General features: G+C 31.4%; 4 protein-coding genes across 4 annotated transcripts, besides 3 other annotated features; all 4 read left to right on the forward strand.

Moving 5' to 3' along the window:
- Nucleotides 1-3,249: part of a mobile genetic element that runs on past the window's edge.
- Nucleotides 3,129-3,630: a mobile genetic element.
- Nucleotides 3,274-3,438: a mobile genetic element.
- A 946-nt stretch (nt 3,631-4,576) lies between the features above and the next one.
- On the forward strand, nt 4,577-6,079 carry TVAGG3_0105080 (armadillo (ARM) repeat-containing protein family; the record flags this gene model as incomplete). Its single annotated transcript, XM_001313766.1, has 1 exon — nt 4,694-6,055. One exon carries the CDS (start codon nt 4,694-4,696, stop codon nt 6,053-6,055), a length of 1,362 nt encoding a protein of 453 aa, XP_001313767.1.
- Nucleotides 6,080-6,578: 499 nt separating this feature from the next.
- TVAGG3_0105090 (casein kinase II subunit alpha family) lies at nt 6,579-10,564 on the forward strand (the record flags this gene model as incomplete). Its single annotated transcript, XM_001313767.1, has 1 exon — nt 6,586-9,063. One exon carries the CDS (start codon nt 6,586-6,588, stop codon nt 9,061-9,063), a length of 2,478 nt encoding a protein of 825 aa, XP_001313768.1.
- A 446-nt stretch (nt 10,565-11,010) lies between these two features.
- Nucleotides 11,011-11,409, forward strand: TVAGG3_0105100 (cytoplasmic translation; the record flags this gene model as incomplete). The annotated part of the gene is made up of 1 exon (XM_001313768.1): nt 11,020-11,295. One exon carries the CDS (start codon nt 11,020-11,022, stop codon nt 11,293-11,295), a length of 276 nt encoding a protein of 91 aa, XP_001313769.1.
- A 355-nt stretch (nt 11,410-11,764) lies between these two features.
- TVAGG3_0105110 (dynein heavy chain family protein family) lies at nt 11,765-23,524 on the forward strand (the record flags this gene model as incomplete). Its single annotated transcript, XM_001313769.1, has 1 exon — nt 11,765-23,524. The coding sequence occupies one exon, from the start codon at nt 11,765-11,767 to the stop codon at nt 23,522-23,524; it is 11,760 nt and encodes a 3,919-aa protein (XP_001313770.1).
- Nucleotides 23,525-25,177: the final 1,653 nt, after the last annotated feature.

Raw genomic sequence — 25,177 nt, forward strand, 5'->3', positions numbered from 1 at the left:
CCACGAATAAAGTATTTTTTTTCTAATAATTCCCAGTGCTTTTGCTTTCTTTGTTGCTGTATCACAAATGATAACACCATTCAATCTTCCCGGCATATACATTTTATGGTCAGTATATTGAATGAAATCATGAGGATTAGATGAAAATGATGAAGGATATAATGAATTAAAATCAACACCAACGAAATGAGTCATAATGTTGGTGGTGTCCTCATTTGATACAGTTTTAGTTTCTGGATTATATGAAAGTTTATTAATGTGTGTGATTCCTTTAAGATTAACACGATGTTGAACATTTGATAGACCACCAGTAATTCCATTACGGAGAATGTGATAAGCTTCAACTGAATCTAAAGTCATTGGTAAATTATTTTTTAATGCATAATTTCTTAAATTGATTCTTAAACGTTGAACATCTTCATCTTTATTTGATTTTACGACATTGCAATAACAACACATTAACTGACAATTTTCTTTGGTATGTGGTTTTTCATTATCGATTCTATCTAATGTTGGTTTATTTGCATATGTAAACGCTTTACCACACATTTTGCATTTAGATGAAAGGATTAAATCGTGATAGTATTGATAGTCATCCATTGAAACATTGTTTTTAGTATCCCTTTCTGCTTTTTCATCTTGTTTCTTATATGATTCAATTTTATATTTCCAATACTTTTTCGTTAATTCAAAACTTGATTCCACATTTTCTTCTTCTGGATATGTTTCGTTAGGATTGAAGTTCTTATATGCTAACGCGTAACGAATCATTGATGCATTCGATGATAAAGAAAGATTATGAAGCATGTCAATTTTATAAACAAATGTTTCTTCGATAATTTTATCGATTGGGTCAATCATAATTTCAACGTCTTTATTGCAATAATGAATAAAATATTCTAATCTATTCTCAAAATTTTTAGCATCATTGAGATATATTTGATAATCTGAATCGGATATTGTTTCTTGAGTTAATGCTGAATAAAATGAATCTTGAGTGAATGGTTCCTTTTTATATAATTCATCTTCGTAATTTTCCCATGTGATGAATTGATAAGGGAAAAAGGATTTAACACGTGATTTATTGTTTCCGAAATCTTGAGTGAATTGGTCTAATGTTCCACCCGCTATATAATTTCTGATGTCAATAAATCTCAATTCATATGGAACGTTTGTTTTCTTTACTATGATTTGCTTAAATTGTGAAGATGAACCCAGTATTGATTTTATTTTCCATTTTGCAGTGTTTAAATCACGAAGAATTAAATTTAAATCAAACTTTCCCGAATTAAAACCTATGATATTCACTTTATTAAATTCTTCATCTAAAAGCTCTTTAAATGCTTCCTTCTGTTTCTCATTTAATGTATGAGACAAAGTCCCCACCGTTTGCGGCTTCATTAATTCTTCATATTGTTCAATATTTGATTTAGCAACTAATGAACAGGTTGAAAATAAAAACTCAATCCAATCAGAAATAAAAGAATCACTCGAAGTTAAGCAAAAATTCCTCGTAAATGTTTTATCACGGTCTACGACCTCGCCGCTTTGCGGCTTTATTTTAACCGTTGATGATACCATAAATGGTTTTAAGTAAGCGTTCAAAGTTGCACATTCAGAAAGTTGAAGTTCTTCTTTAGTCTCTAATGTTTCGAAGTCAAAAGTAATATAATATCTTGTCGGTTGATAATATTCCTGCAAATTATGTGCTAATAGCCACTGATATATCTTCTGTTTCGTGATATGTGGTGTATATGGTTGTTGTGTGTTTTGCAATTGAACGTCTTGAATTAATCTTCCATTATTTTCTTTACATTTCTCACAATGTTTTAAAAATCTTCTTTGGTTTTTCCTTTCTGGATCATCACGGATAGAATAAACTTCTTCTTTGCAAAAGGGGCAAACTTTATATCCTGTGAGTGCTTCAACGTCTGTTATTCTGTCAGCATGAAGTTTTCCACATGGACTCTGTGTTAATAAAATATTTACTGTTTCAAATTCTGGATCTATCATTATTGATTCCACTAATGGAAAGTCTACCTTGTTAATGTCTACGTCTTCTGGTTGAGGGTCACAATAATAAAAATCAATATTAACGTTTAACATTCTTGCTAATCTCTCACTTTCTGATGAAATGTCAAACCCCTCATATACATCTATGGCTTCGTTTAAATAACTTCTACGAGTTTTAGGATTAACACCATCAGGAATGTTATAGAAGCGTTTAAATAACCTTCTACCTTCGGCTCTTATTTGATTATCATTCATTTTAGCTGTTCCATTTTTGTTCATTTATGTAAGAATAAAAATTAAAAAAATAAATAAAAATAAAGTTTATTTTTTAAAGCCCGAGACTCAGAGAGTCCAGGGCTAAAGTCCATAAAATGAATTAAGAACACATAAATTTTTATCATCTGCGACGTGACGAATGCATTTTAATTTACTCAAGAATGCATACCCTGATACATTAAATCTAATTCCTGTCTTATTTAATTTCACAACTTTGAAAAGGAATGTATGAATAGCTATAAAATGATGAGATGATGTTTTATGGGTTGCTTCCATTTTTTCTGAAATAAATGAATAAATATAATGTTTATAAGTTTTCATATCTTTTATGTTCTTAATAACGAATGGTATAGACCTTTCCACTTCGTCTTCCTTCGGTGCTGTTCTTTCATATGAAACATTATTGGTATCTTCAATAATGAAACCACAATCGCATAAAATTTTATAGGTTCCAATGGTTTCTTTTGATATTTTATCTAACAAATCAAAAACTTTATCAACACCTGTACATTTATTTAAATAATAATTTGTGTAAATATCATGGTCTTCTTTCTTAATCGTATTTGTTGCATATGTCACGTTTTTAAGAGCTTTTTTGAATTTTTCGGAATCTAAAGGTGGTGAAAGTAGGATACAGGGGTATTCTTCATTATCAATAAATTGTAACTTATGTTTACGAATAAATTTAGTACCTTCTTCTGAAAGTGTTTCGTCTATTTCACCATCTAATAAATTTTGTGTTGATTCCAAAAAGTAATTTTTATATCTTTCTTCATGAGATTTCTGAACTTCTGATTCTGAAGCTGGGATATTCATTAAACCCTCTACTTCATTCTCATTATATTTTTCAACTTCTCTTAATTCCTTAATTTTTTCATCTATTTCATCTCTTATTTTTTCCAGTTTTTCAATTTCATCGTATTCATCATCATCTTTAATCCGTTCTTCATAATATTCAGGGAAAACATCAGGTTCTTTAGGTTTTTCTTCTTCAGATGTGGGATATAAGAAATTTATAACATCATCTTTATTCATTTTTCCATCATAATCAAACTCATTTAAAAACTCCGCGAATTTTTTACAATTTCTTAAATAATATTTATCAACTTCATAACCTGCCTCCTCTAATATATCCTTTATTTCCTCATTTGTGAATCCCAATTTTTTAACGTTGTTAGTTTTGACGCTCATTTCATACAAATTAAAAAATAAATTATTCAAAAATGTAAGACATGAATTTCTAATTTCTTTCATTCATGAAAATAATTATTTCTAATTTCTTTTACTCTCTCATACATACTAGATTTAAAGAATTCAGAACATTTCCCATAATCTCCTAAATGTTTTCTTATCCCTAACGTGTGCCAGTTATTATATGAAACTGTATAAACTTTATCTTTATCTTTGCATCTTTCATCACTTCCAATATATTTATATCTCAGTTTTGATTTAGCATTTTCATATTCATTAACGTTTAATAATTCACAGTCTTCCTTTTTAAATAAATGTTTTATGTATTCAGGATTTAATACTCTACGTTTATATGCTCCTAACTTAGTTCTAAAGGTTTTTCTACAAAATTTAGGAATTCCATCCTCTTTAATGTCATCAATGATTTCCATTTCGTTATTTTCAATTTCTTCTTCTCGTTTATGAGGTCTTTGATTATGACTCCATTGATTCCATGAAATTAAATATTCTTTATCATTATATTTATACCTCATTAGCTTATTTTGGCTTTCATATTCATTTAATAATTCACAATCTTCATTTTTAAATTGAAGTTTAACCCATTCAGGATTTAAACAATGTTTAATTAATCGCGGAATATCTGACATCATCTATATATAGCTTCTTTTATAAAAGATAAAAAAATAAATTATTTTAAAATTAATGTTAATTTTTTAATGATTTATAAATAAATATATTTTAATGCATCGTCTATATATAGATGTAACAAAAAAAGTCACTAAACCCGTCCACATATACTACTTTGAATACCATTCAAATTCATTCATTGTTTTATTACATTTGATTATATATATGCTATTGAATCAGATCGAATTAAAATTAAAATGTTTTTATCGGTAGCGTAAAAATTTTTTATAATTTCATAATAAACGTTCGGGAAATAGTACCTATTATTCACGCATTAAGAATTGGATGGAATTTACAGTGAGTTCAGAATTCTGATGTCATTTCACTTGCCCACTCCACCTTATAACCGTGATCCTTTAAAAATATACTTCTATATCTGCCACCCTAAACTTAGTATATTCCAAATAACGGTAAATCAATATTTTAGAATAAAATATTTTCAAATTGCCTCTCATATGCGGTTAATAATTCAAAAATATTTTATAAAAGCCTAATAAGATATATCTCTTCGTAAAAAGTGCTCATAATGGCTGATGAAGATTATAAAGAAAATTCAGAAGAACCATTATCGAAAAATAGAGAAAATTTAGTAGACGTTGATGATTCATGTGAATCTGTTTATAAATTCCTCGAAGCATTCGCTGCAAATGAAGAATATTTCGATAAATTCCAACAAATTCAATTCCAAATGAGTCAAAACGAACTGGATTTAATGTTATCATTCTTTTCAATAGCAGAAAATTACTTTGATACACTCGATGAGACTCAAAACGCATTAATCATTTATCATATTTCTGAATTCACTTTAAAATTAGCATCAATCAAAGAGTATGCAACAATGATACTAAAAATTAAATTCCTAAGACATTTTTTTACAAAAATATTTGATGATGAAATAACAATCAACGTTTTACAGATTGTAGATCTTTTAGTACAAAACGCAGAAAAAGGAGACCTCAAGAACATTGTTGAACAAAGCTATCACATACAATTAATGTACGTTTTTGAAAGATTTCAAGATTTTCAGGTTCGAAAGAATATAATCATAATTTTACTCAACTTATTTACTTTTCTTAGATCATCTGGCGAAAAGTTCATCGAATTTTATGAATTCACTCAATTATTGCATTTATCAAATATTATTCTTGAATCAAATGATACAGAGGCCTTAGCATTATATGTTCACCTTTTGTCAAGCGTATTTTCAGTACTCGAAGACATCCAATTCGTTGATACTGATATTCAGCAAATTTTTTCTTTATTTGGTATTTGTAAACAACAACAACTTGATGTAGAGATATTTGAATGCATAACTTACGTTATAACTCATCTTGAACCCGGTTCTGAAATCCCTGTAATTAAAGATTTTATGAATATTCAAATTTTACAGGACTACTGCAACAAGCCAATTGAATTCCAAATTAATGCATTATTAATCATATTTAAGTACTCCACATTTGTATTTAAATCAAAAACAGAAGAAAAACACGTTGATTACATTTTTGAGTTGTTATACGTTGTTTCTTACACTTTTGATTGCTTGAATATACAAAGCAAGCTAAAATTGGTTCCTTTGGTCAAAGAATTGATTGAAACAAGAAATATTGATTTAATTATTGAATTATATAATATTCAATTAATACAACAAATTTTTGATTTGCTTGAGACTGATTTGAAAGCACTTGCAAAGGATATTTGTCGAATGATGCTTTGCATCTACCAAACTTGTAAAGAAGCAGGAAAAATAGAATTTCTGAAAAATTTATTAGAAGAAATGGACTGTTTGAATGTTATTGATGAATTTATTTCATCCAGTAATGATGATGAAACATGTAATAGATTTTCTCAATTATTAACATTAATTGAAGAAATTCAGCCAGCTGAATAATGCTTTATACTTGTTGATTTAAAGATTTATTATACATAACTTTCCTTTTTTTAAATACTCTCATCATTCGTTGTTTACTTAGGATAAAGTTTACTTACTTCAAGAGCTATGTATAAAGCAAGTGCCATAGTCATAACAAATTCTGTTCAAAGAAAAGAATTACCAGATATTGGTATCACAATTCAAAATTTAAGTCAAAGGGGAAAATGCAAGCTATATCACTTGGCATTCGATTCCAATGCATATTCATATCAAGGATCTAAGTTAATGTTCTTTGTTGTCATGATTTCCAAAATTATCAAATGCTAATCAAGCCAATAAATCAATGTAATGGCATTATTTTTTAACAGGAATCAAATTCTCACATTATTATGTTTATATCATGTATATTTCAATCAGAATTTTATAATAAATTAAATGCAACTGATAATTTACAGAGAAAATCTTCAAATTAATAGATGTATATCATAATGGCATTACTTTTATGAATTTTGAAAAACTGGACGTTTAAAGATTTTAGAAAGTTTGCGATGCAGTCTAGACTTAACGAGTTCGAGAAAGTCGAAGACTACTTCGAAGCATCAAACAAATCATATGAAGCATATATTGCATCTCACAAAGTATCGAAAAGGAAATTCTTAATCACCAAATACAATTTAGAATTGTTAAACGTGCAGCCAAAGCTTTTATATAATAGATTAATGTTCTTAATCAAAAATTATAGAATGTTCAGATGTGAATGCGTCTTTTTCCAAGGTCACCTCGCTAGTTTAGAGGTTTTAAACCCAAAAATACTAGGAAAATTTATCAAATACTTTTACGTTGTGGAACCATTACCAATGGTTACACTTGCAGATTTTGCAACGGAAAATCAGATGTCAAAATCTATATTACTCGAAAAATTACCAAATTTATTGTCAACAATAGCGATGATGCATTCAGTTAAGTTTGCATATCTAAATATTTCGCCATTTACAATCATAGTTGATGGTGTTTTCTGGTTACGGCCTCCATCATTAATGCCATACTCATCTCCAAAGAATTGTTTTGCGCCACCACCTCAAGGCTTCCGTGCTGAATACAGATCTGTCAATGAAATGAGATTTTACCGTGCTCCAGAATGGAATGCAAATCCAATGTTTTGCGAATCAGATTGCTGGTCACTCGGTTGTTTATTAGCAGAATACATGATATTTGCTGGTCCTCTTTTTGGATCAATAAGTATCAATGATCAAATGGTCAGAACACAAATGATTTGTGGTCCAGCTCCTGCATTTTTGAATTGGCCACCAGCTCCTCAATCAAGGAAGACAGTATTTCCACCAATTATAGCAGATATGCTAAGTTATGATCCAAGAAAACGCCCATTACTATGTATTCACGTTTCAAATCAGATTTTGCAATTTATTAGAGATTATAATGTTGGTGAAGAGGAAGAAGAATTTGAAGAAGAAGAGGCATCATATGGAGAAGTCTCTATCGGCGAAAATGAAGATGATGATTCCCACATTTCAGGAATATCAGCAACTGAGAGCTCTAACATAGAATCCGAACACTCTGATAAATCAAATGCTAAAAGTTCTCATTCTTATCCAGTTTATGCTGCCCCCTCTCAGAGCGGTGAAGAAGAAGAGGATTTACTCCAAGAGAAAGTCGATTCACCAAAAGGCAGTCAAGGAAAATCTTCTCAAATATCCAAATCAGTATCTCCAGATGTAAATCAAATCTCCCCTATAACTAGCAACACATCAGCTGTTTCAACTCCATCTCAACAAAAGAATTCTTCTTCACAATCTCAAGCTAATAACAGCTTAAAAGATTCACCAATTACTAGTAACACATCAGCTGTTTCAACTTCATCTCAACAAAAGAATTCTTCTTCACAATCTCAAGCTAATAACAGCTTAAAAGATTCACCAATTACTAGTAACACATCAGCTGTTTCAACTTCATCTAAACAAAAGAATTCTTCTTCACAATCTCAAGCTAATAACAGCTTAAAAGATTCACCAATTACTAGTAACACATCAGCTGTTTCAACTCCATCTCAACAAAAGAATTCTTCTTCACAATCTCAAGCTAATAACAGCTTAAAAGATTCACCAATTACTAGTAACACATCAGCTGTTTCAACTTCATCTCAACAAAAGAATTCTTCTTCACAATCTCAAGCTAATAACAGCTTAAAAGATTCACCAGAATTGAAGAGTGACGATAATAAATCAGTAAACTCCAGAAAATCTAATGGATCAAATTCATCAAACAAATCTCTTCCTAAATATGCTTCTGGAGAAAAGAAATCTAAGAACAGTAGTTCTGTAGAAGAAGATAGATTGGATTCACTTGGAAGTAATCATGATAGTCCAGCTTATGCTTCAGGAGTAATAGAAAGCGATCATAATTCAGTTAAATCTCATTCTTCGCATTCATCAAGACATTCATCATCATCCAAGCCAAGTTATGCAGTTAACAAAGTTCCTTCTGTTAAGGAAAAGAAGATGAATTCTGATGCATATGATTATTCATCTTCACATTCTACAAAACTTGCAATGGAAGAAGATTACGTTGACAATAAAAACAGTACTAAAAAAGTTCAGAAGACTAAAGTACTTACCTCCAAGACTGAATCAAGTGGAAACTCCCATGTAACATTTTCAAGCGGAAATGCTCAATTTTCAGGAAAAAGTGCTTCAAGTCATCAATACACATATTCGTCTAGTACAGATGTCCAGACAGAAGCAGATGCTCTAAGAGAGAGGATTAAAATTCTTGAAGCTCAGCTTCAATATCAGAGTTATTCAGAAGAATCTATCAATTCTGATTCATCTCTTGATCCAACTGAAATTGTTGAAACAATATCAAAGCTTAAAAGAGATCTAAATGCAATGGATAGTGGATTATTATCCGGATCATGCGTTGGATGTGCAACTGGTACTGACTTAGAAAACAGCTTGTCTAAGCAAGAAAAGATACTTGATGCTGCTGATGAAGAATTGAAATCGGATTAATTTTATTAATTTTATTAATTTTTTTGAAATTAAAATGTTTTCTTTATTTAATTAATTACTGTTTATATGAAGATTTAGCAGTTCTATATATTGCATTGTCAGCTAATCATCATCTTCAAGAGTTTATTTCTTATATTCTCTTGGATTTGCTTTGATAGGAAGTGAATTCGACCTATTCAGATCACCAACAACAATGTTTTTGAAATGTTTATCTTTGAACTATATATATTCATTGGTGTGGCTGACAATTAGTAAATACTATTTTTATGATTGATGAATGTATAATAACCTATTTATTCTAGAAAAACACAATATTTTTTTTAATTGCAAATTATGCCTAACTCAATCAGGGCATAAACAAGTGATAAGCAAAAGATAGATAGAGTATAAAGTGTTTTTTATTGTCTTGCTATTCATTTGCTTTTATAAAGGCCAAATAAAGAATTCTTCAAATGCATTTTATCAAAGTATAAAAATGTTAAATCATGCAATAACAATCATTAAACTTATATAGCATGATAGTTTGTATTGATCATATACACGATATAGTATAATGAAGCAGAACTACGAAGTTGCGACAGAATGCTTCCCCCCATCTGCCTCAATAGGAGTTCCAATGCCCCCAATTTTTACTAACTGGAGTTTTGGAGCTCCTAAATCGGTATCATCACTTGCCATTTTCATTTGAACTGCAGCTGATGAAAGATGAGAAACCTATCTTCAAGCTAGGAACTCCAAAACTCCTTGTCTCTATGAATGGTATCATTGTAGATCCTGAATCCCTTTCAAAAGATACCATGTCCAGTATGGGTTTCTGATGATCAATGAGTGTTTTCCATCTCAGGAGCTTAAAAGCGCTTATTCTTTACGAATTGGTGTCTGAAGGTCATGAAATTCATTCATTGGAGGCAATCCGCATGAATAGCTTTGATGATCAATTCGACCAATCCAGGCTCAGAGTGTAGGAGCCCCAGTGCTCCCGATCCTACGAAAGGGATCTTTGGGCTTCTGATTGAATCTCAACACATCCCTCTTATCATATGGGCATTTGATTAAATGAAGAAAGCAACTATGCTGCAAGCTAGAGGCTTCGAAGCTCCCAATTATTACGGAAAGGAACTTGGAGCTTCCAAAAAAAACACTCAGCAGAGGCATTTGAAAGAAAATATTCAGCAGAAAAGATCTCTCATTCAACTTCAGAGTTCAGAGCACTAAATACCCCACACCTTACAATTGGAGCTTTGTAGTACTAGATTTCAATCAAAAGATGCAATAATTGCATAATCTTTGTAAAATAGAGCATGATAGCTCTCATGAGTCTTAAATCTATCATTGACTGTGTATATAAGTCTAAAAACGAAATATAATCATTCTTATCAGACATTTTAATCAAATTATTGTTCAAATTTAATGATTAATCAATAAAACCATGCCATTCAGTCCCAATCACATAAATAAATCCTATCACTCTTTTATTTTATGGAAAATATTTCGATTTTTAAGCAAAAATTTAAAAAAATCATCAAAAAAAGAATAAAATTTTACTTTTGAAATATTTCCAATATTGATATTATGAAAATGGAAAATTTCGGCAGATGCTGCCCAGCAATCAATGTAGTCAAAAGCAATTGATGAAACCATCATGGGGCGAGTTCTGTCTCAATGCTATCATCTTAATTTACGTCTTCCTTAAGTTAATCCATCCGTTTAAGAACAAGTGGCGTGGCTACATTCCAGTTGTCTTCACTTTCTAATTGTATATGATTTTTTTTACTGAATATTTTTTTTGAAATATGGAACGATTATTATGAATTGAATTTAGTTCATATGAAAGGGGGTGAATATATTCAAAAAACCAGATTAGAGTCAATATTTATTTATAATATAGATAATAGATTTAGGATTCATCATAATAAATAATTTTAATTCATCAGCGGTTTGGCCGGTCCTTTTCGAATGTCTGAGGAACAACAAAAGGTTCTTGCTCCAAAGCGTGAGTGCGGTCTTCACTCATCTGGCAAGCGTGTTAACTTCGCTCGCAAGATTGTCCACGAACTTGTCGGCTGGCAACCATACGAGCGCCACACAATGGATCTTATCAAGATCGAACGCCGCCGTGCTGCTCGTCAATTCCTCAAGAAGCGCCTTGGCACACACCGCCGTGCTATGAAGAAGCTTAACACTCTTGAAGAAGTTGTTCAGGAAGAATCTCTCCACCACCACCACGAGTAAACCTGCTTTTTATGAAACAAATACAAATGCAAATTATACGAAACTTCCAAAGATATCAAATACAATAAAGTACCTTATAAAAATAAATATGATTTCCATAAGGGTGTAGTCCATTTTTATTTTTGAATTTTAATAATGGAAATAATATGCTTAACCTATAACATATATGCATGCAAAGGATTATGCTTCGCTTTTGAGCTTATATTAAAGATATAATTTAAAATTGAGTTGTCAATATCATGAGCGGTTTGCACTTTACTCATTAAAGGGAGATGTACCCCATCTAGATTCTTTCAAGTTTTAATCAATTGAAATATCAAATAACTGCAAAATTACATGTTTTTCAAGCTGTTTATCAGATGTTTTTGCATTTACATGTGCAATGAAATTAGTTGATTAAATGAAATGTCGAAAATGAATCTTTCTCTCAACTAAAATTTTAGAAATAACGAACATTTGAAAATCCTTGATGTTAGGTGAGGATGAGAGAAATGAATTAAAAATCCCACCAACAAAGATCAAGAAACAAAATCTGAATGCACCTGGTTTGCAAAAAGAAGAAGAATCTCTCTTTGATTCTGCAACAATTGAAACCGAAACTTCACCTTTCAATGTTGTTCATCCAGGCGCAGGTCTTTCAGATCAAATAATGAAGGCAACAAATCCACGATTACTTGCAATATCAAAAAAGCAAAGATCTCCAATTCATCCAGTTCGAACTGGTCAAATGCGCGCTCAATCTAAAAATATACCACTTACACATGGTGTAACATCAATGTTAACTAAGAAACCTTTATCAGATTTACCAGAACCATCTCAAAGTTTAATCGAATACAATAATAAACAAGAAAAAATAGAAGAATCATCGCTTGATTTTGATGAAGATCCTATAGCCTATTTCAGTAAGCGAAAAGATGGTCGTGGTCACCTCTTTATCTATTTGAAGTGGGCAAAAGATCCAAAATGTCCAGATTTTTCACCATATGAACTTGTAAAAACTACATATAAAGATGTTGGAAAGAATTACTTTTCTATGTCTGCAAGTGGCGTCACCCATTTTTATCCAGATGGAACAACAGAAATTTCAACTCTTGATCATTGGGCTCGGGAAGAATCAATATACAAATCTATACGAAAACTACATACCTTCAAACTATATCTCTTCTGGAAACCTTTTAAAGTTTGGAAAAATTTCATCACTCAACAGCACTACAACGAAACAAAGAAGAAAATCATCAAATTCCCGTTATTCTACAACCTATCATTTGCAAGTGGCTACGTAGCTTTGGCCTCTTTAGTTGAAGAATCTGATCAAATTATCGAGAAATACTTACTTCAATTTGCCTATTCTAAGAAATACAAACTTGATGCATTCGATCGCATATCAAGTGAGAATATTGTATCGTTAGTTGAAGAATATACCCAATTCATACAAGATACAGCAACAATTGTCAATGGAATCTTTGGAATGCTTTCGGATAAAGAGCTTCTTAAAGTTACTGACCAAGAGTTTGCAGAAATTCGTCGTAAAAATCCAAATATCGGAACATTAGTCATATTAGAACGCAAAAAAGAATCAGAAAGAATCAGAAGAACAGAACAAATGGATTTAGAAATCAAATCACTCTCAAATTTCTTAAGAATGGTCGACTACATGATGCTTGAAGCACTAAGAAATGGTTGCTACAAATCATTTACTAATGCACAAAATATTATTTGTCAAGAACAATCATCAATTTTTGTTGCAGAAGTTTATTTTAATGATGAAGGAAAAGTATCATTTAATCCATCAATCGATGAACTGATGACTCTTGTATTTAATACAATGAACAAAGCTTTGTCAACTCTTGAGAACTTGCCAAGATTATTAAGACATCCTGATTTAAGACACATTTTATTGAGTGGTGATTTAGATGTCAAAAAATTACTCGATGGAGCTCCAGATTTTCCTTTGTTCGCAAGGTCATCGAACTTAATTGGAAACGTAATGGATAAGATCAAGAAAGTTCTCTTGGACTCATACAGCCAAGCAGAAACATATGCACAGATATTTAAAGAGTTTTATCCACTTTACAAACTCGGAAAAACATGGGATGTCAGAAATTTCATTGTAAAACTTGACAAATCAAGATACGATGGACCATTACAAATTGACAAGAGACCAGCTAATGAACCTGTTGATCAGTTCTTATTACATCCGGAGAATGAACCTTATATTGATTTCACAAAGGTTAGAGATATGATAATGAGATTGAAAGAAGAAGAAATAAGAGTAAGAGAAATCAGAGCAGGTGTTGTAAAAGGAGCTGTTTATATTGATAGTAAAGAATTGAGACATGTTTTGTCACCAATTCCAAGCACATCATTAAAATCATTGGAAGAAATGCTTAGAAAACTCATGGAATTAAAGATAGCTTTAGTTAATAGAGCTTTGAAAGATTACATGTTAAAACTCAAAGTTGAAACTACATCTGTTGAAATTTACACAGATTTTTGTGAACTTTTACAAAAAACAGAGAAATTGATGCCGCAAATAAACGAAGAAATCAAATTTGTTGAAAGAGTTAATGTGTTATTGCAAGAATCTGATTTCCAGACAGTTGCCAATCCATTGCCAAGAATCTTCAAACAATTCTTGGAACAAAGAGAAAGCTCTTTGAAAATCCAACAAGACCAATACAACAAATTCACTTATGTTGTTCAAAGTCTTGCAGAAAAACATTACAAATCTTTGGAAGATTTGTACTCGAAGTCTATGAATATTCCTATTACTGTTAACTCTATAAATCTTGAGGAGTTCTTAGAGCAAACAATTAAGCTGAAGAAGGTTTCTGATAAATTAATTCCTCAAATTGTTTCTTGCAACAGATTCCAGAAAATTTTGGATAAAAAATTTTCAGATTTTTCGGATTTGTCAGATTTAGAGAAAAACATCAAATTCTCAGAAGCTCTTTATAACACTGTGAAGAAGTGGGAGATCATCAATCAACAGGTCAATGAAGTTGCTTTTAATCATATCACAATGGATTCATTCAAGACAGATGTTTCGGATTTCAAAGGTTTGGTCGAACAACTAAAGAAAATTTATGAAAAAACAATTCCTATCATTAGTGAACTCAATGGAAATTATTCAACGATTTCACCAACTGTTGATGATTTAACTAAACTTTCTCAAGCGAGAATGAACACAAGACACTGGGTACAGTTGTTCCAAGATGTCGGACAGAAAGATCAATATAATGAGAACATAACAATTGCACAATTAATTAAATTTGGTATTTTGAATAATACTAAACGTATTGATGAAATAACAACACAGTCAATTGGCGAGAATCGTATAGAAAACGCTTTCCAAGCCATTAAAGCACATTGGAAAGATATTACTATACCTTTAGTTGATAATCCAACGAATGATCCGAAGAAAGTTAATTTGGCGAACACAGATAACTTGATACAAGAAATTAATGACTCCGCAATCACATTGAACGGAATGTTGAATGATAGATTCGTATCCGGAATCAAAGCGAATGTCATGGAATTGGCAAACATGATGGATACAATTCTAAGAGTTATTACAGAATGGAAAATTTTCCAGTCGAATTGGAGTTTCATTGGTCCACTTTTCCAACAAAATTTAGTGAAAAAAGTGCTTCCAAACCAACATACAAGATACCAAATCATTGAGAAAAAATGGCATAATATATGTGTCAATACATTACAAGATACAAGAATCATTGAAGTTTGTTCTTATCCAACAATTTACGAAGATTTCAAAGATTTCAATACTTCCATTGAAATTATTTTGTCATCTTTGACATCATATTTGGACATGAAACGCGAATTAGTTCCAAGATTCTATTTGTTGTCGAACTATGAATTATTGAGATTACTAACAACAACAGATTTCTCAATATTCACAAGCGAATTATCTAAAATTATGATGCACATAACAAGATTAGATTCTCAAGCATTGAATGCAAATGATTCTGACTCAGCAATGGTACAAGATGAATGCAATTTCCCAGGTACAAAGATCTTCGGCATTGCAGGAGAAGATGGAGATATATTAAACCTCACAGAAACAGTTGTTTGCAGCGGTGCTATTGAAGAATGGGTTCCTGAATTGATAAATTCGATGAAGAAATCAGTAAGAGATGCAATAACATTGAGTTTATCAAGATACGCATCAAGTTCATTGAATGATTGGATGATGACTGCTTCAACATATATAGGAATGATTACTTTGAACATTTCTTTCACAAGAGATATTGAAGATTGTTTCAATAACTTGGAAACAAATCCAAAAGGATTTCAACATTACGCTTCAAAGATTAAAAAGAAAGTTCAAGAATTAATTTCTACATTGGCCAATCCTTTATCACCCAATGATGCTCAGAAGATATCAATCATATTATCAATACTTTTGAGTCATTACGATAAAGCAAATCTTTATTCTGACAGAGCAAGTGTCAGAAATTGGAAAATTGACTTCGAAAATTGTATCGTTTATAGATACGATGCACCAACGATGAATGTCTTGATTAACTATAAGGATCATTCATGGTCACATGCAGCAGAGTTCTGGGGATGTTGTCCGTCAATGATTATGACTCCTGCAATTGAAACAGCTTTACAAAACATTTTGACATCGATGTCACAAAATTTAGTTCCTGTTTTATACGGACAAAATGCTTCAGGAAAGTCAGAATTGATTCATAGATTTGCTGCTATGTTTGGTCAGTTCATTTATCATTTCCCAGCATATACAAAGATGCCAAGAGTTTTCATAAGAAGAGCTGTTTTAGGAACAATTTTGACAGGAAGTTGGCTCCACTTTTCACAGATGAATTTATTGACATCTGATGAATTGAGTTTCACTTTTGATCAAGTTAACGCTGTGATGCTTTCTTTACAGACGAAGAACAACAAATATACAGTTGGTGATGTCAACTACCAAATTCACAATGACACATATTTCTTCTACAGCGCAACAACAGATGACAAAAACAACGATTCTTTCATGCAACATGTGAGATTGTTGTCAAGACCTGTTTGTCTTTCAATGCCTGTAGTCAAGAAATACATGGAAACTTTGTTCATCACGTTAGGATTCAAATCTGCTCATCAAAGTGCAGCACAATTGGAATCATTGATACAATCAATTTGTTCTATCTTTAATTTCAATGAAACTCCTTTGTTACATGCGAACAAAATCATTAATTCCGCTGTAAATTACTTGAGAATAATGATGCATTCTGTCAAAGTTTATTTCACAAATTACTATGACAATCCAACATTGACTGAGCAATATTGCATTTGCAGAGCAGTCCACAACTATTTCTGCCCAACATTGAACTTGTCTGACCAGGATTTGTTGATCGAAACAATGTATAAGTTCTTCCCAATGTTCGATAACGAAACTGTTTTCAAAGTCAATATCTATGGAAGATTTGACTTCCCAATGAATAATTTATGGGATTCCATCTCTAAAACTATCACAGATTATGTTCAAAACAATAATCTCATTCTTCCAATTAATTATTTAGTTGAAAGAACATATACATTAGTCCAACAAATGATGAACTTTAATTGCATTGTCATTTGCGGACCTCCAAACAGTGGAAAATCAATGATGATCAAGTTGTTGGAAGAGGTTTACAATCAGTTCACTTTGACAGCAAACATTGTTAATAACTACAAAGGAATATTGCAGTTGAAAGTCATTGATTTGTTCCATTATTCTCATTCTTGGTCAACAGTTTTTGGAAAAACAGTTGAAAAAGTTGATCCAGAAACAGGAGTAACAGAATACGAAACATTCTATGGTTTGTTACAAAACGCAATTAATCAACTTGGAACATTAGAAAAAACAAAACATAGAATATTAAGATTTGATGGCGCTGTTACTCCGAAATTTGCAAAGTTCTTGTATCAATTAGTTTGTGATAAATCATCAATCAGAACTAATTTGATGGAAAGGAATTTCACAAACAATACTTTACATGTTTTCGTTGAAACAGATTCTTTGGCCAATTTCACACCAGAATTGTTATCAAAAGTTGCAATTATTAATATGGATAATTTGCAATTCGAATCTGGAAGGTTGTCAAATTACAGATTTAACGCATTAGTTATGCCAACACTTCCATTTGATAACGCCGTATTAGATTTCCCACAAATCAATGCAGAAATCGTCAAAGTTCTTAAGAATTGTTTCGTTCAAACATCTCCGATAATTTATAAGAAAGTTCAAATGATGAATTCTCAAATGAATTTGACAGAAGCAATTGACAGAATTTGTTCAGATGTTGTCAGGTATTGTTTGGCATCTATAAAGATGTTTGGCATTGACAGCACTGATGAATTAAAGATAAGCAATGTTCTTGGATATGCTTTCTATAGATTACTTTCTTCTTGTGTTGAAGATGACAGTTTAGAAGAATTGCACAAATTAATTTTGGAGCAATTCAACATAACTTTGTCACAAAACTGGGATATTTGGGCACTTCCTGAAGCTTTCATCGAGACATTCCCAACACCATCATTGTTATCAACACAAATAACAAAGGATAACATTACTCCAATCGATTCTTCTGATCTTCAGTTGAAGCCAATTTTCACAAAAACTTCTGACGAAAAAGTACCAATTTTGCCAAGTGAAATTTCAATTGTTTTGCCACAGATTTTGCCATCAAGCAACATGATAAATTACTGCCTTAAGTACAACAGACATTTCATGATGTATGGAGATAGAAACTCAGGAAGAAACCATATTCTTAAATACATTTTGACGAAATATCCTGATATAATTCATTTGAGAATTAAATTGTCACCTTTCTCAAGATCATCAGAAGTATTGAGACTAATACAGCAAGAAACACTTATTATGTCAAGAACGTTAATAAGAACTGGTGTTGAAAAGAAGTTTTTGATCGTTTTCGACGGTTTTTCATCAGAAAATCTTGAATTAATTGAATTATTGAGAGAAATGATCACTCGCAGATCAGTTTGTTTCGGATCTAAATACGATGCTAAATATGCACAAGACATTGCTGTAAAAAACTTCATTTTCGCAATTTCTTGCCACGAAATCAAAGATTTGCCAGTGAGATTTTCTTCACTTTTCGTTCCAATCAAGATGAAGAAATTCACAGAAAACACACTTAGTATCATGTACAGGAAGCTCTTGAACACATACACCGTTAGTCCTGATTTCTTTGACTATTTCAATCCTGTTGCACAAAAAGTTTTGTCTCAGAAATATTTGAGTTATTTATTCATTTTGTCTGTTCATTCTCCAGCCAAAAAATTCGAAACAGAAGATGATAAAATGACTATGCTTTCCATTTTGTATTATGCGATGTACAATTCTTTGGAAGGATCAATAAGTGAAAGGAAACAAAAAATGAAAGAAATCAAAGAAGATTTGTTCAAAGATGATGAATTAATGAACAAATTCTTTGAGAAACAGAACCAATCTCCTTTCATGTCTCAAGCAACATTCATCTTCACACCTCCTGATTGTAACTACATTGCATCTTATGAACAAATTGATCTTGAATTCTTTAAGAACAAATTGATTTTGTTGATGAGATCTTCTGTAACTGATGAAACAATGTTTAATTTCTGTAATTTAGATTATTACATCTCTATTCCTGGAGCACATATTTCTTTGTCTTCTATTTCAAACTCAGGAAGAATGACATTGATTAATAATATCATAAATTACAGAAATTATCAGTTATACGATTTCACTCAGTCAAAAATTGCAAAAAGTGACATTTTGCCAGCATTTAACGGCGCAGTTTTTGACAACAAGATTCAGATCATTTGTGTAAGATGTTGTGAAAGCCATGATTCCAAAGAAAACTTAGAAATGATCAGAAACATTTTCGTTAACTTTAATTTCTTAGTTTTGTTCAATGACGATGAATTGAGAGATTTACTCAAAAGAATTAATCATGTTGACCAAATCAACCACGAAATTAGGTATAACACCATTGAAAAGATCAAGAGTTTGTTGAGGACATTGATAAGAATCGTTGTTCTCAATGATATTAAGAAAGAAATTCCTGGTTTCGTTGATATCGAAATGCTTTATCCAAGCAAATCCGAAATTTGCAGAAATTACATCGACGAAGATCAACTCGAACAACTTAAACCAATCTTCATCGAAATCTCTGATTATCTTGAGAAAACAGTTCCTATGTCATCGATTACTATGTTCAATGACTTCGTGAACGAGTTCAGATCATCGGCAACAGGAGTAATGAGTCGATCAATGCAGAAGAACCAAAATGTCAATACAACGATAACTTTCATTACTCGGTTGAGAAATGATTTGACAACAATTCAAGACCAAATTGAAGAAACAACTCCAAAACTAGAAAAAATGAGAACTAAAAGTGAAAACTTGAAGAACGCTTATTCAAGTAAACACGACGCAATTGATATGAGAAGATTGAAACTAAATGAAGAATATATGTTTAGAAACAAAGCTTTGCATGAAATGCAAGTAACTGTTGAAGACACAGAAAAAGAAATGAAGTCTCAGATTCCTATGGTTGAAAGCAGATACACGGAAATAGCTAAGATAACAATAGAAGATCTGAAGCCTATTTCTATTATATCTGATAATCCTCCTGATGCAATTAGAGAATGTTTCACAGTCATCCCAACTTTACTCGGTGAACCAGGAAATTACGAAAAAAGTGGCATAAAACTCATGAAAAGTGAAATTTTCGGAACTTTAATTCACGATGGAATCGACTACAACAAGGTGAGAGGAGAACATTTAGCGTTGATTACTAATCTCCTACAAATGGAATGCTTCTCCATGAGTAAATTGGAATCTTTAGCTCCTGTAATGGTTACAATCAGAAGATTCTTCGAAGCGATTGCAAAATATCATGAAAAACTCCAAGCTGTTATGGACAAGAAGATGGAGATGCAAGCCATGCAAAATGATTTCGATAACTTCAATGCGGACATGAAGAGAGAATTGGAATCAATTCACGACATCGAGGAACAATTCGTTGATGATGCAAAAGAATTAAAAGCTGTTGGACAAGACTTGGACAAACTCGAAAAAACAATGGCGACATTGAACTTGAGAAACCAAAACGCAAAGAATATATTGGAAGGTGTTGATCCTCTAGTTGAAACATGGACAAATGAACAGAAACGTCTTGGAAATCAAAGCGGAGAAGATATGACAGGAGATGTAATTTTAGTTGCAATTTATTTGTCTTATTGTGGTTGTTTGGATATAGAAAAGAGAGAAGAAGTTTTGGCTGAAATAACAAACATCTTAACTAATCACAACATATCAACATCATTTACTAATCCTCTCAAGGAAGTTTCCAATAGAATTGTTTCTCAAAACAAAGTTCGAGTTAAACATGAATTGTTGTCTCATTCTGCTTTAATTGATTTAGAACATTTGTTCTCTTTGAAGAGAACTCCTCTTCTCATTGATAGTGACAAAGTAATCTATGAAGCTTTGTTGACATCTACTGATGCTTTAGTTGTTTCTTTGTATTCAGAAATGTACGAACAAGTTCTTGCACAAGCAGCGAAAGAAGGAAAACTAATAATAATTTGTGATGTTGATAAAATGAACAGCAAATTAACTCCTTTGACATCAATCAAACCAGGACAAGAATCAACATTAAAGATCATGGGAGGAGAGAAGATTAAAACAGCTGAAGGATTCTTCCCGATTTTGTTTGCAACTGCAAAAGATGAATATGAATTAGATCCTTTATTCGCAGATTGTTTCGCACCAATAAATGTCCAGAATTCTTCAATGGATGTCGTAAAGAATAGAATCATTAGAGCGATTGTTGGCTGCAAATCCCCTGATCTTCTCCAGCAATACGATGAAACAAATGCTGCTGAGTTAGAACACCAAGTTCAGACAGGGCAAAGAGAATTCAATTTGTTGGAAATTTTCGCGAAAATTGCGAAAACAACAGATTCAGAAGGAGCTTATTTAAGCGATACAGAAGCATTGAAACCACTTCTAGAATGCAAAGCCTTATATTTCGCATCAGTCAGTGGTTCTCCAGAAGGACATTCCGTCCAAAACAAGATCAATGAAATCACTGGACCTTTGCAATCAGAAATACAAAGATTGCAAACTCTTTGGATGTGTCTTGCAAGATTTTTGCCGACATCTTCATCAATATTGACATATAAGTTCTCTGAATACGAGCAGATCATCAAGGAATGTATAACAAGAACTAAACAAGATGATCAGCTCAAATCAGAACTTCTCAACGCTGTTGTCAAATGGATAAGTCCAGGAGTAACAATCAAAGATTTGTATTTCTTCCTAACAATTTTCGCATTCCACGAAGAAGATCTTCCATGGGATGATTTAGTTGAAATTGTCGCAAACATCAACCAAGCAATCAAAACAAAGAAATGGTCTATCGACTTCAAATTACCAATGCCTGCTGTTTTGATGTTGAAAGATTGTTCATTGCCAGAATTCCATGGTTTCCTCAACCAGTTTATCCAAGAAAAATATGGAGATGTCACTCAGTATTTGAGTCCATTCCAACCAGAAGTTGCTTTAGCACACAGTGGAAATACTGCAACATTAATTCTCTGCAAAGATTATGATCCGATGCCAGAAATCTTTGCTTACGCCCAACAAAGAGCTCGTGTTGATTCTTTGGAGTGTTTGACACTTACTGATGACTCAATTGATGTTGCACGAAGAGTTATTAAATCAAGTGTTACAAGAGCAAATTGGCTTATCATTTCTTATGTCACACCTTCAATCAAAACTTCTACATTGTTAAATACAATTCCTGATTTTGTTGAAGGAAAGAATTTGGCCGCCAATTTCAGATTGATCATTATTTGCAAATGCATTGATCATTTGAGTCAAAGATTGTTAACATTCTGCAAGAAGATGGTTCCTGAAGAGATGCCATCAGCAAGATCTATTGCAACTAAATTGTTGCAATCACAAATCCAGAATCTTCGAAATGCAACGAAAGTTAAACCAACAAGAAGATTATTCCATGCTGGTTTATTAACATATATTTCTTTGTTGACAAGATCTTTTGTTCCTCCATTAGGATTCCAGAAAGCTCCTCAACTTTCTCCAAACAACTTCTATGAATTGTTTAGAGAAGTTACACAAAGATATGTTGATAGAATGGACACAGTTCCTTTGAACATGGTCAACATGAGAACAGCAATCCAAGACACTTGTTTCGGAGGAAATTCATTGTCTCCAAGCGACAGAAGAGTTGTTAGAGCGATTTTAACAACAATTATGCCGTCAGCATGTCTTGAAGACAACTTCAATTGTCTCAAAGATATTTCAACTCCAGCTCCTTACCAAACTCCAGGAGATGGTCCTTTGCAACAATATCAAAACCAACTTGGTTTGTTGCCTTACATAACATCACAAGAATTAATGTTTGTACCAGATAAATGTGCAAATCTTCTTTTGTCGATAAAACTTTCCAAATTGTTCTCAGAACCATTCATCAAAATTGGAAATGTTCAACAGTTATCAGAAGAAGAAATTGATAAAAAGAAAGAAGAATTTGTTAGAAATTTGCCATTAAAGATTGCAGGAAATGGAGAATCACCAGATACACCAATGAAAGCGTTTTGGGCAAGAGAATCATGTTTGTTCAATGAGTTGATTGACATGATATTAAACGAAATCGAAAACAAAGATTTGACGAAAGAATTCACAGAAAATGTTATTCCAAGTAATTGGGATAACAACTCATATTCATTTGATCAATTCTGGAAGTTATTGATCAGAAGACATGATCTTGTATCACAGTGTCTCGCAGGAAAAGATTTACCACAACAAATCGATGCAGAACTCATTGCAAGACCAAAACAATTCCTTACTGCTTTATCATCACAAAGAGGAACTCCAATTCAACTTTCTTTCAACCAACATCCAATAGAAGAAATGAGTATCATTGGTTTGAAGGGATTTAATTGCAGAGTACAAGGTGATATCCTTATTACTACTAATGATATCTTTACCAATCTTCCTCCTGTTTATATTATGCCTCCAACAATTCAACCTGGACAGAAAACTTATGTAATTTCTGTTTACGAAAATCTCGAAAGTGGCGATTCAGAAATTATTGCTGAAATAGAAAGTAGAACTGATTCAACAGACAGAGCTTGGCTTCTTAGCTCTGCAGCAATATATTGGCACTTACCTCCTCAATTATTGTAATTATTGTATTTTTTATTTATGTTTGAATATTATTTTTTAAAAATATTTTTATGTTATTGTTTATTTATAAATATTCTTCACAAGGTCTTTAAATCATATTTTTGATATTGTTTCACCTCGGGAAACATTTGAGAAATCTCATTGAATTTCATTAAGTTAATTAGCATGATACTCCTTAAAATTTTATTTTATAATCCATAACTGACCTTAAGTGCTTTAATCAAAGTAATTTGTGCTTGGTTTCAAACTAGATTTGCGCAAAAGATGTTGTAATTATAACTAAGATATAATTTTGTTAAATATGATCTATCTTTGATAATTTATTGAATAATTCATATGAAATAATCTAAAATATTTGAATTCAAAATTATGAATTCTAAAACATATTAAATTACTGAATTTTCTCAATTTTTGAATGCCGGCCATAAAATACGAAAACTTATTGACTTTAACAAAATAGTTTATTTCAAGAACGCATAGTAGTATATGTTGAAGGGTTTTGTGACTTTTTTTGTAAACGTAAGAATTCATACAATATCGAGTGATTTTGTATCATTTTTTTTAACATATGAAGTAAAAAATGTATGATTCTTACGGTTTTTATTCTTACGTTTTTGAATAAATCAAGATTTAAAAAATTTTCAAAATTGTAAGACATTTACACTAAACCCATACATAATGAAATAAAAAAAATAAAAAAATAAAAAAATAAACTTTAAAAATTCATGTCTTACATTTTTGAATAATTTATTTTTTAATTTGTATGAAAATGAGTGGATCAAGATTCGTAACCGTCAATCAATTAATGGATGCTCTTTCACCAATTCTTGAAAATGTTAAACAAGTAGATGTTTATTTCGATGATTATGTAGAAAGTTTATATTATAAAGGTAAGTTTAATATTAAACTTATTGCTTTTGCATTTGATAATAAATTAATTGAAAATGCAAAAATTTGGGAATTAATTCCAGATATTGAATATATAACAAATATTAATGATAAATGGTTTAAACAAATTCCAACCACAAAAGTTCTTTGTAAATTAATGATCAAAACTGAGGAAAAAGAATTTAACGGGTTTAAATATCATCCAAATAAAGTTTCAGAACTAGAAAATGAAAAACTTCAGAAAAAATAAACGATAGACTTTCAAATGATCGTATTGAAAAAATAAATAAACTAGCAGAAGTTGCATTTAATAATGAAATATTTGATGAATATAACCTTGAACTCAGTGATGGACTTTAAGTCCTGGGCACTTTGTGCCTTGGCTTTAAGGACCCGGGCTCAACGAGTCATGATTTATGAAATCAATAATTTGATTTATTCGCTCTTCAATAATTTCTATTCTTTTTGTTAAATCATCAATTTTCATTAATGAGGTGATTCTTGATTGAGGAATAGATTTCAAACTAACCACTCCTTTTATTTTTGAAATTTTGAATCCATCAACTTTAAACATTTTATTCAATTTACATGTTGTCAATTCTTCAAATAATTTTTTATTATTAGCATAATAGTCATTAAATTCATCAACAGATGAAAAAATTTTATTTCAGTAATTGGTTTAACAACGTTTATTTTTTGTTGAACATTTTCACTTTCATTTATTTCTTCCTCCTCTGTTTCATTTATTTTTAAAATTGGTTTCAT

Source organism: Trichomonas vaginalis, chromosome IV, assembly GCF_026262505.1.
Source record: "Trichomonas vaginalis G3 chromosome IV, whole genome shotgun sequence".
Classification (NCBI taxonomy): Eukaryota; Parabasalia; order Trichomonadida; family Trichomonadidae; genus Trichomonas; species Trichomonas vaginalis.